Raw genomic sequence first — 14,183 nt, forward strand, 5'->3', positions numbered from 1 at the left:
CTGTATATATAGTGTATCTACTGCTGTACATATCATTCTTAATATATCTTGTGTAAATGTATGCAGGTTATATACATATAGATTGCATTTGGATGACTGTTACAGTGCTATTTGGGTTGTTAATTGGATGACTGTTACAGTGCTATTTGGGTTGTTCATTGGATGACTGTTACAGTGCTATTTGGGTTGTTAATTGGATTTGTTCTGACATTTCTTGATTGATAGTTTTTAGTTTTTATTTGTGTGTACTTGATTGACATTTTACTGCATTGTTAGGAGCTAGTAGCATAAGCATTTCGCTGCACCCCCTATAGCATCTGCTAAACTGTGTACACAACCAATAAACTTTGATTTGATTTTGATTTGATACATTTATCCATTTTGACCATGGTTTAATTGATTAATGGCAGATGTGTCTGACTGGAGTGAATGGTGTCAAAATCAGCTGTAAACTCTACCCAATGGGCATGGATGGAATGTAAACTCTACCCAATGGGCATGGATGGAATGTAAACTCTACCCAATGGGCATGGATGTAATGTAAACTCTACCCAATGGGCATGGATGTAATGTAAACTCTACCCAATGGGCATGGATGTAATGTAAACTCTACCCAATGGGCATGGATGGAATGTAAACTCTACCCAATGGGCATGGATGTAATGTAAACTCTACCCAATGGGCATGGATGTAATGTAAACTCTACCCAATGGGCATGGATGTAATGTAAACTCTACCCAATGGGCATGGATGTAATGTAAACTCTACCCAATGGGCATGGATGTAATTTAAACTCTACCCAATGGGCATGGATGTAATGTAAACTCTACCCAATGGGCATGGATGTAATGTAAACTCTACCCAATGGGCATGGATGTAATGTAAACTCTACCCAATGGGCATGGATGTAATGTAAACTCTACCCAATGGGCATGGATGTAATGTAAACTCTACCCAATGGGCATGGATGTAATGTAAACTCTACCCAATGGGCATGGATGTAATGTAAACTCTACCCAATGGGCATGGATGTAATGTAAACTCTACCCAATGGGCATGGATGGAATGTAAACTCTACCCAATGGGCATGGATGTAATGTAAACTCTACCCAATGGGCATGGATGGAATGTAAACTCTACCCAATGGGCATGGATGTAATGTAAACTCTACCCAATGGGCATGGATGGAATGTAAACTCTACCCAATGGGCATGGATGTAATGTAAACTCTACCCAATGGGCATGGATGTAATGTAAACTCTACCCAATGGGCATGGATGGAATGTAAACTCTACCCAATGGGCATGGATGTAATGTAAACTCTACCCAATGGGCATGGATGGAATGTAAACTCTACCCAATGGGCATGGATGTAATGTAAACTCTACCCAATGGGCATGGATGGAATGTAAACTCTACCCAATGGGCATGGATGTAATGTAAACTCTACCCAATGGGCATGGATGGAATGTAAACTCTACCCAATGGGCATGGATGTAATGTAAACTCTACCCAATGGGCATGGATGGAATGTAAACTCTACCCAATGGGCATGGATGGAATGTAAACTCTACCCAATGGGCATGGATGTAATGTAAACTCTACCCAATGGGCATGGATGGAATGTAAACTCTACCCAATGGGCATGGATATAATGTAAACTCTACCCAATGGGCATGGATGTAATGTAAACTCTACCCAATGGGCATGGATGTAATGTAAACTCTACCCAATGGGCATGGATGTAATGTAAACTCTACCCAATGGGCATGGATGTAATGTAAACTCTACCCAATGGGCATGGATGGAATGTAAACTCTACCCAATGGGCATGGATGTAATGTAAACTCTACCCAATGGGCATGGATGGAATGTAAACTCTACCCAATGGGCATGGATGTAATGTAAACTCTACCCAATGGGCATGGATGGAATGTAAACTCTACCCAATGGGCATGGATGTAATGTAAACTCTACCCAATGGGCATGGATGGAATGTAAACTCTACCCAATGGGCATGGATGTAATGTAAACTCTACCCAATGGGCATGGATGGAATGTAAACTCTACCCAATGGGCATGGATGTAATGTAAACTCTACCCAATGGGCATGGATGTAATGTAAACTCTACCCAATGGGCATGGATGTAATGTAAACTCTACCCAATGGGCATGGATGTAATGTAAACTCTACCCAATGGGCATGGATGGAATGTAAACTCTACCCAATGGGCATGGATGTAATGTAAACTCTACCCAATGGGCATGGATGGAATGTAAACTCTACCCAATGGGCATGGATGTAATGTAAACTCTACCCAATGGGCATGGATGGAATGTAAACTCTACCCAATGGGCATGGATGTAATGTAAACTCTACCCAATGGGCATGGATGGAATGTAAACTCTACCCAATGGGCATGGATGTAATGTAAACTCTACCCAATGGGCATGGATGTAATGTAAACTCTACCCAATGGGCATGGATGGAATGTAAACTCTACCCAATGGGCATGGATGTAATGTAAACTCTACCCAATGGGCATGGATGTAATGTAAACTCTACCCAATGGGCATGGATGTAATGTAAACTCTACCCAATGGGCATGGATGGAATGTAAACTCTACCCAATGGGCATGGATGTAATGTAAACTCTACCCAATGGGCATGGATGGAATGTAAACTCTACCCAATGGGCATGGATGGAATGTAAACTCTACCCAATGGGCATGGATGGAATGTAAACTCTACCCAATGGGCATGGATGGAATGTAAACTCTACCCAATGGGCATGGATGTAATGTAAACTCTACCCAATGGGCATGGATGGAATGTAAACTCTACCCAATGGGCATGGATGTAATGTAAACTCTACCCAATGGGCATGGATGTAATGTAAACTCTACCCAATGGGCATGGATGTAATGTAAACTCTACCCAATGGGCATGGATGTAATGTAAACTCTACCCAATGGGCATGGATGGAATGTAAACTCTACCCAATGGGCATGGATGTAATGTAAACTCTACCCAATGGGCATGGATGTAATGTAAACTCTACCCAATGGGCATGGATGGAATGTAAACTCTACCCAATGGGCATGGATGGAATGTAAACTCTACCCAATGGGCATGGATGGAATGTAAACTCTACCCAATGGGCATGGATGGAATGTAAACTCTACCCAATGGGCATGGATGGAATGTAAACTCTACCCAATGGGCATGGATGTAATGTAAACTCTACCCAATGGGCATGGATGGAATGTAAACTCTACCCAATGGGCATGGATGTAATGTAAACTCTACCCAATGGGCATGGATGGAATGTAAACTCTACCCAATGGGCATGGATGTAATGTAAACTCTACCCAATGGGCATGGATGTAATGTAAACTCTACCCAATGGGCATGGATGTAATTTAAACTCTACCCAATGGGCATGGATGTAATGTAAACTCTACCCAATGGGCATGGATGTAATGTAAACTCTACCCAATGGGCATGGATGTAATGTAAACTCTACCCAATGGGCATGGATGTAATGTAAACTCTACCCAATGGGCATGGATGTAATGTAAACTCTACCCAATGGGCATGGATGTAATGTAAACTCTACCCAATGGGCATGGATGTAATGTAAACTCTACCCAATGGGCATGGATGTAATGTAAACTCTACCCAATGGGCATGGATGTAATGTAAACTCTACCCAATGGGCATGGATGGAATGTAAACTCTACCCAATGGGCATGGATGTAATGTAAACTCTACCCAATGGGCATGGATGTAATGTAAACTCTACCCAATGGGCATGGATGGAATGTAAACTCTACCCAATGGGCATGGATGGAATGTAAACTCTACCCAATGGGCATGGATGTAATGTAAACTCTACCCAATGGGCATGGATGGAATGTAAACTCTACCCAATGGGCATGGATGTAATGTAAACTCTACCCAATGGGCATGGATGGAATGTAAACTCTACCCAATGGGCATGGATGGAATGTAAACTCTACCCAATGGGCATGGATGTAATGTAAACTCTACCCAATGGGCATGGATGGAATGTAAACTCTACCCAATGGGCATGGATGTAATGTAAACTCTACCCAATGGGCATGGATGGAATGTAAACTCTACCCAATGGGCATGGATGTAATGTAAACTCTACCCAATGGGCATGGATGGAATGTAAACTCTACCCAATGGGCATGGATGTAATGTAAACTCTACCCAATGGGCATGGATGGAATGTAAACTCTACCCAATGGGCATGGATGTAATGTAAACTCTACCCAATGGGCATGGATGGAATGTAAACTCTACCCAATGGGCATGGATGGAATGTAAACTCTACCCAATGGGCATGGATGTAATGTAAACTCTACCCAATGGGCATGGATGTAATGTAAACTCTACCCAATGGGCATGGATGTAATGTAAACTCTACCCAATGGGCATGGATGTAATGTAAACTCTACCCAATGGGCATGGATGGAATGTAAACTCTACCCAATGGGCATGGATGTAATGTAAACTCTACCCAATGGGCATGGATGGAATGTAAACTCTACCCAATGGGCATGGATGTAATGTAAACTCTACCCAATGGGCATGGATGGAATGTAAACTCTACCCAATGGGCATGGATGTAATGTAAACTCTACCCAATGGGCATGGATGGAATGTAAACTCTACCCAATGGGCATGGATGTAATGTAAACTCTACCCAATGGGCATGGATGTAATGTAAACTCTACCCAATGGGCATGGATGGAATGTAAACTCTACCCAATGGGCATGGATGTAATGTAAACTCTACCCAATGGGCATGGATGTAATGTAAACTCTACCCAATGGGCATGGATGTAATGTAAACTCTACCCAATGGGCATGGATGGAATGTAAACTCTACCCAATGGGCATGGATGTAATGTAAACTCTACCCAATGGGCATGGATGGAATGTAAACTCTACCCAATGGGCATGGATGTAATGTAAACTCTACCCAATGGGCATGGATGGAATGTAAACTCTACCCAATGGGCATGGATGTAATGTAAACTCTACCCAATGGGCATGGATGGAATGTAAACTCTACCCAATGGGCATGGATGGAATGTAAACTCTACCCAATGGGCATGGATGTAATGTAAACTCTACCCAATGGGCATGGATGGAATGTAAACTCTACCCAATGGGCATGGATGTAATGTAAACTCTACCCAATGGGCATGGATGGAATGTAAACTCTACCCAATGGGCATGGATGTAATGTAAACTCTACCCAATGGGCATGGATGGAATGTAAACTCTACCCAATGGGCATGGATGTAATGTAAACTCTACCCAATGGGCATGGATGGAATGTAAACTCTACCCAATGGGCATGGATGGAATGTAAACTCTACCCAATGGGCATGGATGGAATGTAAACTCTACCCAATGGGCATGGATGTAATGTAAACTCTACCCAATGGGCATGGATGGAATGTAAACTCTACCCAATGGGCATGGATGTAATGTAAACTCTACCCAATGGGCATGGATGTAATGTAAACTCTACCCAATGGGCATGGATGTAATGTAAACTCTACCCAATGGGCATGGATGTAATGTAAACTCTACCCAATGGGCATGGATGTAATGTAAACTCTACCCAATGGGCATGGATGTAATGTAAACTCTACCCAATGGGCATGGATGTAATGTAAACTCTACCCAATGGGCATGGATGTAATGTAAACTCTACCCAATGGGCATGGATGTAATTTCAACGTCTAGTTTTGATTTGGTTTGAGTTGTCAGTTAACATGTAATCAATAAAATATGGCACCCTGTCATTGGATTTAGGTTACATTTTGGGTGAAAAAAAATACGAAATTTCCTTAAGTCGATGACTTTTTGCAAATCTAATCAGTTTTCCACGTTGATTCAATGTCATCACATTGATTTTTTTTGTTGTTGAAATGAGGTGGACACAATGTTGATTCAACTAGTTTTTACCCAGTGGGTAATTACACTATTGTGTACTCATTTTTTTTGTTGTCATTTAGCAGACGCTCTTATCCACAGCAACTTAGTGAGTGCATAATTTTTTTTTTTTTCATACTCATCAAACCAATCAGGACACACCGTTTCCAGACCCCTCCCCCCCTTTCCTCTGCTGTTGCCATGACTATTAAGCTTTTATCAACGTGGGAAAATAAGCATCGAATTCTGAACTGCAATCACACGCATTAGCCTATGTTTATTTGATAATAATAATAATAATAATGATCATAATAATAATAATTATTATTATTATTATTAATACTAATAAAATAGTTTACATTATTTTCGTTTTCATTAAGCTGATAAAAGCTTCATTATGCTGTTGTCAAAAGATGTCGGTTGTGGTTATTTCAGCTCTATAAATTAGACATTTTATTTGGAAGGTTGAGGTCGATGTAGAAGCCTATATTAATGTTTGTTATAGTAAGCTAGAAACACCATTCGAAATTCCATGTCTGCAGTTTTGCGTTATTAAAAAAAATTATTAAAGCGTTTTTATGAACTCCTAATATATATATATATATATTTTTTTTTTTGTAAAATATATATTTGAATCTCAGACGTCTGTATTTTTGTGTGCATGATTGCATGAAACGTGCAAATGCACAGGCTACACATCTCCATTTTGTTATTTTGATCAATGTATTGTTTATAACTGTATTTTAGACTGCACATGGGATATAATCAAGAACACAAAACAATTTTATATTTGCTTGCCTTTACTTCTTTCCGCAGACGCATCAAGCTAGACCCAACCCGTAACTTTTTCTGTCTGGGCTGTAAACTGCATTAAAAAGTTTCCCACAAAATATGTTGTAGGCCTACTTTTACTATAATTGGTGGCATGACCATAAGCAAACAACATTATTTATCAACTATATATAATTATTGCAACAAATATGATAGGCCTTTATGTGTTGCAGATTTCAATATTCTTGAAATATTCAAAAATAACTGAATTTGTTCAACCAAAAGATAACATTTAAGATGCAATATGCTGTGTGGGTGGTTGGTATTGTTTAAAACAACACGACTTTTGATTAACCTAAATAGAGAAAAACACAAGAAAACCCTTTCTCCTTCCCAACACGTGTTGACACGTGTCCACTCTGATTTATAGACGAGAAAAGACTGGCTTTATGAACAGAGCAGAGCACTCTGGCTTTATGAACAGAGCAGAGCACTCTGGATTCATGAACAGAGCAGAGCACTCTGGCTTTATGAACGGAGCAGAGCACTCTGGCTTTATGAACAGAGCAGAGCACTCTGGATTCATGAACAGAGCAGAGCACTCTGGCTTTATGAACGGAGCAGAGCACTCTGGCTTTATGAACAGAGCAGAGCACTCTGGATTCATGAACAGAGCAGAGCACTCTGGATTCACGCGAGGGATAAAGAGAAGAAAATAAAGGAGAGATGCCCAATCCCCGCGCGCTGTGCTTTAATTACATCCATGGAAAGAATGAGCTCGAGAGAGGCAGAGAGGCACCGCGCGCACATCTGGATTCAATCTGCAGCCCTTTGATGGCATCAAGTGTTCTTTTGCCAGATGAGAGGGGTAGGGGGTAGGGGGTAGGGGGCCCGGGGCCCGGGGCTGAGATGGGTTGGCTGGGCCAGGCAGGCAGCTTGGAGCTCAGAACAGACCCACGGATGCCATTCCACCATTCGGGACCCCCCCCCCCCCCTCTCTCTCTCTCTCTCTCTCTCTCTGACCAGGCGAAAAGCGGTTAAAGTTTCAAAACCCAGTTTCCTCTATGTAGAGTTTGCGTGTGACTGCAGACGCAGCCTGTGCAGACAGAAATATGAATGTACCACACTGGCTGTTATTTAATGTTTGTTGGTGATGGATGTAGGGTCCCCGCTGTGCAGAGACATAGAGGGTTGCTCTTTTACGCACAGCTTGTGCTGCACTTAGAAACGGCTGGCCTATATATCCAAAACAGATTTGAGTTACGGCAAAGTTATGATTTTAAAATGTCAAATGACAACCTCCAACTGATATACTGCAGACATGTTGCAGGCCCATATCATTGCGCATGCATGGAAATCAGCTTGTAAATATTGTGTGTGGGCATATTCAAAACAATGCTCTATGGGCGGCAGGTAGCTTAGTGGTTAAGAGCGTTGTGCCAGTAACCGAAAGGTCGCTGGTTCTAATCCCCGAGCCGACTAGGTGAAAAATCTGTCGATATGCCCTTGAGCAAGGCACTTAACCCTAATTGCTCCTGTAAGTCGCTCTGGATAAGAGCATCTGCTAAATGACTAAAAAATATATATATATATTCAAAGTTATGATCCGCCATAAATCCATTATCATTATTACCACGTGGCAGAATACCATTTATTATTATGGCTGCAATGAAAACACTGAGAGGCATAAACTTCAATTATCCAAATCCCCATTTCCAACTGCCAAAACTTCAGTCGGATTAATGAGCGTTTTTTTGTGATGGTGTGCATTGTTGAAGGGGGTGGGGTGCTTCACACACGAGGATATGGACTGTCAGAGTCAGCGCAGAAAGCATTGCCACGTAATTGCAGACTCCTTTTAGGGCGATCAGTTTACCCCAGGGTCTTCAAATGGTGCTTTATTTCCCTTTTCAGCCGCCCTGTGCGTGACACTCACTTCGGCCTGTTCGCTTCCCGCTACCAGAGACTGGCTCCACTGAAAACAGCTCGCCTCGCAGGGTTTTACCTCAGCTCAGGCATACCGAGGTCTGGACTCACCGGCGAGGAGAGGAGAAACTTGCTGTAGCCTACTACTCTTTGTGTTTAAAACTCCGGGGAAAGTCCAGGAAGAAGCCAAACGGTGTCGTGTTGTATGTTTGGGGGTTTTACTTGACGAGGTAAGGGACCTCTTATCGAGTGGAATCGAACGGAGGACCGAACTTCGTGCTTAAAGTGGAGTGATTTGGATCTGTGAAACCAATTGCTTTCCAACCAAATTCATACAAAACGAGATCTGTTTCGAGTCGAAACCAGCGCTGTTATGGGTTTGGAGTTATTCTTGATATTTTTCTGTGCGTCGAGTATAAGTTAGGTAAGTAGGTTTGTTATACGCTAATAGGTGTTTTGCCCTTGTATTAAGTCAGCGTCATGACTTCTGGCTATGCGCATGTAATGGACAGACAAGACTCACTGACTAGCCGCCTGGAGAGCCCGATATCAGCCAACCTGGAAACACTGCAGGCCAAGAAGAACTTCTCCGTCAGTCACCTGTTGGATCTGGAGGAGGCGCGGGAGATGGTGGGGGCTCAGGCCGGCGAGGGCGCTGAGGAGGCGGGAAGGAGTATGATGGAGTCCCCGGGGCTGACCAGCGGCAGTGATACGACGCAGCAGGAGAGTAAGTTAGTTGAAAGGTGACGTGTGTCGCCTTCCTCCGGGGTAGAATAGCTGCAATAGGCTGTAATGACAGACAGAGACAATTGTCACGTTACTGAACAGACGTCTGTGAAACAGCACCAATGTTTTCTTCATGCGTTCATAACCTTTCTTGTGCAAAGCGCACAATGAACATATGCTTTTATTCTTGCTTTTTTAAAGAGCATCTATACCATAGCTGCGGGAAGTAGGTTGCCCAATCACAACCCTTTTTTATGGAGGCTCTATACCATAGCTGCAGGAAGTAGGTTGCCCAATCACAACCCTTTTTTATGGAGGCTCTATACCATAGCTGCAGGAAGTAGGTTGCCCAATCACAACCCTTTTTTATGGAGGCTCTATACCATAGCTGCAGGAAGTAGGTTGCCCAATCACAACCCTTTTTTATGGAGGCTCTATACCATAGCTGCAGGAAGTAGGTTGCCCAATCACAACCCTTTTTTATGGAGGCTCTATACCATAGCTGCAGGAAGTAGGTTGCCCAATCACAACCCTTTTTTATGGAGGCTCTATACCATAGCTGCAGGAAGTAGGTTGCCCAATCACAACCCTTTTTTATGGAGGCTCTATACTCCATTAGATGGATCAATCACAACCCTTTTTTTCACAGACCTGCAAAGTAGGCTTCAGAGCAAATCTGCATTTCTATACAATTTAAAAAAACTCTAAAATGCTATTTGGAGAACAGCAAAAACAAGCCAAAATGACCCCAGCCATTATCACCTTGGTTGTTGTAGCTTCATTCACCTCAGTGGATCTACAAACACATAGCCTATTAGCTATACAATTGGCCGCTACACATTAACTCACATTAACTCAGCATCGTGATTAAAAAATATAATTTAACACGTACAGAGGGCTGTTAGCAGAGAAAGTATTTTATTAACAAAAGGTCAACAAATATGTTTGCTTTACAGAACTTTTTGTTGTTGCAGTTTTACAGCTAATTTCCTGCAATTCTACACATTTTACCATGACAGTTGTCATGTTAGTATGATATCTGAGTGAGAGTGACTAACAGAATCAATGTGGGCCCTCTGGAGGGTGAGGGCACCTGGGCACGTGCCCAGCATGCCTGGTCAATGTGAGCCCTCTGGAGGTGAGGGCACCTGGGCACGTGCCCAGCATGCCTGGTCAATGTGAGCCCTCTGGAGGTGAGGGCTCCTGGGCACGTGCCCAGCATGCCTGGTCAATGTGAGCCCTCTGGAGGTGAGGGCACCTGGGCACGTGCCCAGCATGCCTGGTCAATGTGAGCCCTCTGGAGGTGAGGGCACCTGGGCACGTGCCCAGCATGCCTGGTCAATGTGAGCCCTCTGGAGGTGAGGGCACCTGGGCACGTGCCCAGCATGCCTGGTCAATGTGAGCCCTCTGGAGGTGAGGTCACCTGGGCACGTGCCCAGCATGCCTGGTCAATGTGAGCCCTCTGGAGGTGAGGGCACCTGGGCACGTGCCCAGCATGCCTGGTCAATGTGAGCCCTCTGGAGGTGAGGGCACCTGGGCACGTGCCCAGCATGCCTGGTCAATGTGAGCCCTCTGGGGGTGAGGGCACCTGGGCACGTGCCCAGCATGCCTGGTCAATGTGGGCCCTCTGGAGGTGAGGGCCCCTGGGCACGTGCCCAGCATGCCTGGTCAATGTGAGCCCTCTGGAGGTGAGGGCACCTGGGCACGTTCCCAGCATGCCTGGGCAGTAATTCGGCCATGATCACTACAAGGTTTAGATAGCTGACTAGACTAACTAGACTAATTTACCAATCTTTTTTTTTTTTTTTACTGACATTGCCGAATTGAGTGACTGTCAGTGAATGACATATAGCAACAGGAACACTGCTGATGCACAACCAAGTTTCGAAATTGCCACCTTGTGTATTTTAATATTCTACCCCTCAACAGTAAATTGCAACCCCGGACTGAGTTCCATTTTTATTTTTGGGAGGTTCGGACCTCGGCGTCCTCATATGCAGCTACGGCCCTGCACACACACCTTCCAGTGGAATGAACATAGTAGCTGATAACTGTTACTATGGGATGTCATGTGATGCAGTAGCCCTGTTGCCATATTGCCCTCAATTGTTGGTCTTGTAAAAACATCATTAGCAGAAATAAGTGGTTTACTTTAAATAAAGGAAATATATATAGAAAATAATGCTTTTAGGCTTACATTTCAGGACCAGGTTTGGCCTAATTCTGTGTCACATAATCAACAGCAGACTTATCACTACACGTGTAGGCCTACAATTAGGTTTTACTGAGTACTGTAATAAATGTAAGAATCCCGTCATCATAAAGAGACAGCATGCAGAGGAGAATATTCTAGAATCCCGTCGTCTCATAAAGAGACAGCATGCAGAGGAGAATATTCTAGAATCCCATCGTTTCATAAAGAGACAGCATGCAGAGGAGAATATTATAGAATCCCATCGTTTCATAAAGAGACAGCATGCAGAGGAGAATATTCTAGAATCCCATCGTTTCATAAAGAGAAAGCATGCAGAGGAGAATATTCTAGAATCCCATCGTCTCATAAAGAGACAGCATGCAGAGGAGAATATTCTAGAATCCCATCGTTTCATAAAGAGACAGCATGCAGAGGAGAATATTCTAGAATCCCATCGTCTCATAAAGAGACAGCATGCAGAGGAGAATATTCTAGAATCCCATCGTCTCATAAAGAGACAGCATGCAGAGGAGAATATTCTAGAATCCCATCGTCTCATAAAGAGACAGCATGCAGAGGAGAATATTCTAGAATCCCATCGTTTCATAAAGAGAAAGCATGCAGAGGAGAATATTCTAGAATCCCGTCATCTCATAAAGAGACAGCATGCAGAGGAGAATATTCTAGAATCCCGTCATCTCATAAAGAGACAGCATGCAGAGGAGAATATTCTAGAATCCCGTCGTCTCATAAAGAGACAGCATGCAGAGGAGAATATTCTAGAATCCCATCGTCTCATAAAGAAACAGCATGCAGAGGAGAATATTCTAGAATCCCGTCATCTCATAAAGAGACAGCATGTCAACCTCAATTACATCCAGCAGAAGAAATGAACTTCGAATTCTGAACTCTGAACTCCATTCAGTTAGGTTTTATGGTCCTTCACCATGAGAAAACAAAAACGATAATCTAAATTTGCATCATTTGGTCACAATACTTTTAAAAATGAATTTTATCATTTTTGTACAGTTTTTACATTTTTTTTGGTCTCCTTACATTGATTTGTGATACAAATGTCAAATATTTTAATACCCCCATTTTTGAAGGGGTCCAAAAAGTGTTTATTTTATCATGTAAAGTAAGGAGGTAAAAATTATCCTTTATTTTTATTAGCTGTATTCATACTTTGCTTGCTTAAGGATAAAAGCTTTGAATAGACATTTGTAAAAAGATAAAATAACACATTTTAAAAAATGCACACCCCTATCAGATAGTTAGTGCCTTCAGAGGGTATTCATACCCCCTGACTTACTCCACATTTTGTTGTTACTGCCTGAATTCAGAATGGATTCAATTTATATTTTTTCTCACCCATCTATACACTACCCCATAATGACAAAGTGAAAAGATGTTTGTAGAAATATTTGCAGATTTATTGAAAATTAAATACATACATCTAATGTACATAAGTATTCACACCCCTGACTCAATACTTTGTGGAAGCACCTTTGGCAGTGATTACAGCTGAGGGTCTTTCTGGGTAAGTCTCTAAGCGCTTTCTACACCAGGATTGTGCAACATTTGCCCATTATTCTTAAAAAAAATTCCTCAAGCTCTGTCAAATTGGTTGTTGATCATTGCTAGACAACCATTTTCAGGTCTTGCCATAGATTTAAGTCAAAACTGTAACTCAGCCACTCAGGAACTTTTACTGTCTTCTTGGTAAGCAACGCCAGTGTAGATTTGGCCTTGTGTTTTAGGTTATTGTCCTGCTGAAAGGGGAATTCATCTCCCAGTGTCTGGTGGAAAGCAGACTGAACCAGGGTTTACCTCTAGTCTCCCAGTGTCTGGTGGACAGCAGACTGGACCAGGGTTTCCTCTAGTCTCCCAGTGTCTGGTGGAAAGCAGACTGAACCAGGTTTTCCTCTAGTCTCCCAGTGTCTGGTGGAAAGCAGACTGAACCAGGGTTTACCTCTAGTCTCCCAGTGTCTGGTGGACAGCAGACTGGACCAGGGTTTCCTCTAGTCTCCCAGTGTCTGGTGGACAGCAGACTGAACCAGGGTTTCCTCTAGTCTCCCAGTGTCTGGTGGAGACTGAACCAGGTTTTCCTCTAGTCTCCCAGTGTCTGGTGGACAGCAGACTGGACCAGGGTTTCCTCTAGTCTCCCAGTGTCTGGTGGAAAGCAGACTGAACCAGGGTTTCCTCTAGTCTCCCAGTGTCTGGTGGACAGCAGACTGAACCAGGGTTTCCTCTAGTCTCCCAGTGTCTGGTGGACAGCAGACTGAACCAGGGTTTCCTCTAGTCTCCCAGTGTCTGGTGGACAGCAGACTGAACCAGGGTTTCCTCTAGTCTCCCAGTGTCTGGTGGACAGCAGACTGAACCAGGGTTTCCTCTAGTCTCCCAGTGTCTGGTGGACAGCAGACTGAACCAGGGTTTCCTCTAGTCTCCCAGTGTCTGGTGGACAGCAGACTGAACCAGGGTTTCCTCTAGTCTCCCAGTGTCTGGTGGAAAGCAGACTGAACCAGGGTTTCCTCTAGTCTCCCAGTGTCTGGTGGAAAGCAGACTGAACCAGGGTTTCCTCTAGTC

The 14,183-nt window shown here is 43.2% G+C and overlaps 1 protein-coding gene across 1 annotated transcript in view; it reads left to right on the plus strand.

Annotated features, from left to right (window-relative positions):
* Window positions 1-9,157: 9,157 nt before the first annotated feature.
* Window positions 9,158-14,183, plus strand: part of LOC311150557 (paired mesoderm homeobox protein 1-like) — a gene marked incomplete at both ends in the record, with an annotated part of 34,175 nt that continues 29,149 nt past the window's right edge. The window contains one exon of the mRNA XM_084188035.1: window positions 9,158-9,404. Within this exon, the coding sequence (XP_084044161.1) occupies window positions 9,158-9,404 (247 nt within the window). The remainder of the gene's footprint in view (window positions 9,405-14,183) is intronic.

This window comes from Coregonus lavaretus (genome assembly GCF_964263955.1).
Source record: "Coregonus lavaretus genome assembly, chromosome: 23".
NCBI classification, from domain to species: domain Eukaryota; kingdom Metazoa; phylum Chordata; class Actinopteri; order Salmoniformes; family Salmonidae; genus Coregonus; species Coregonus lavaretus.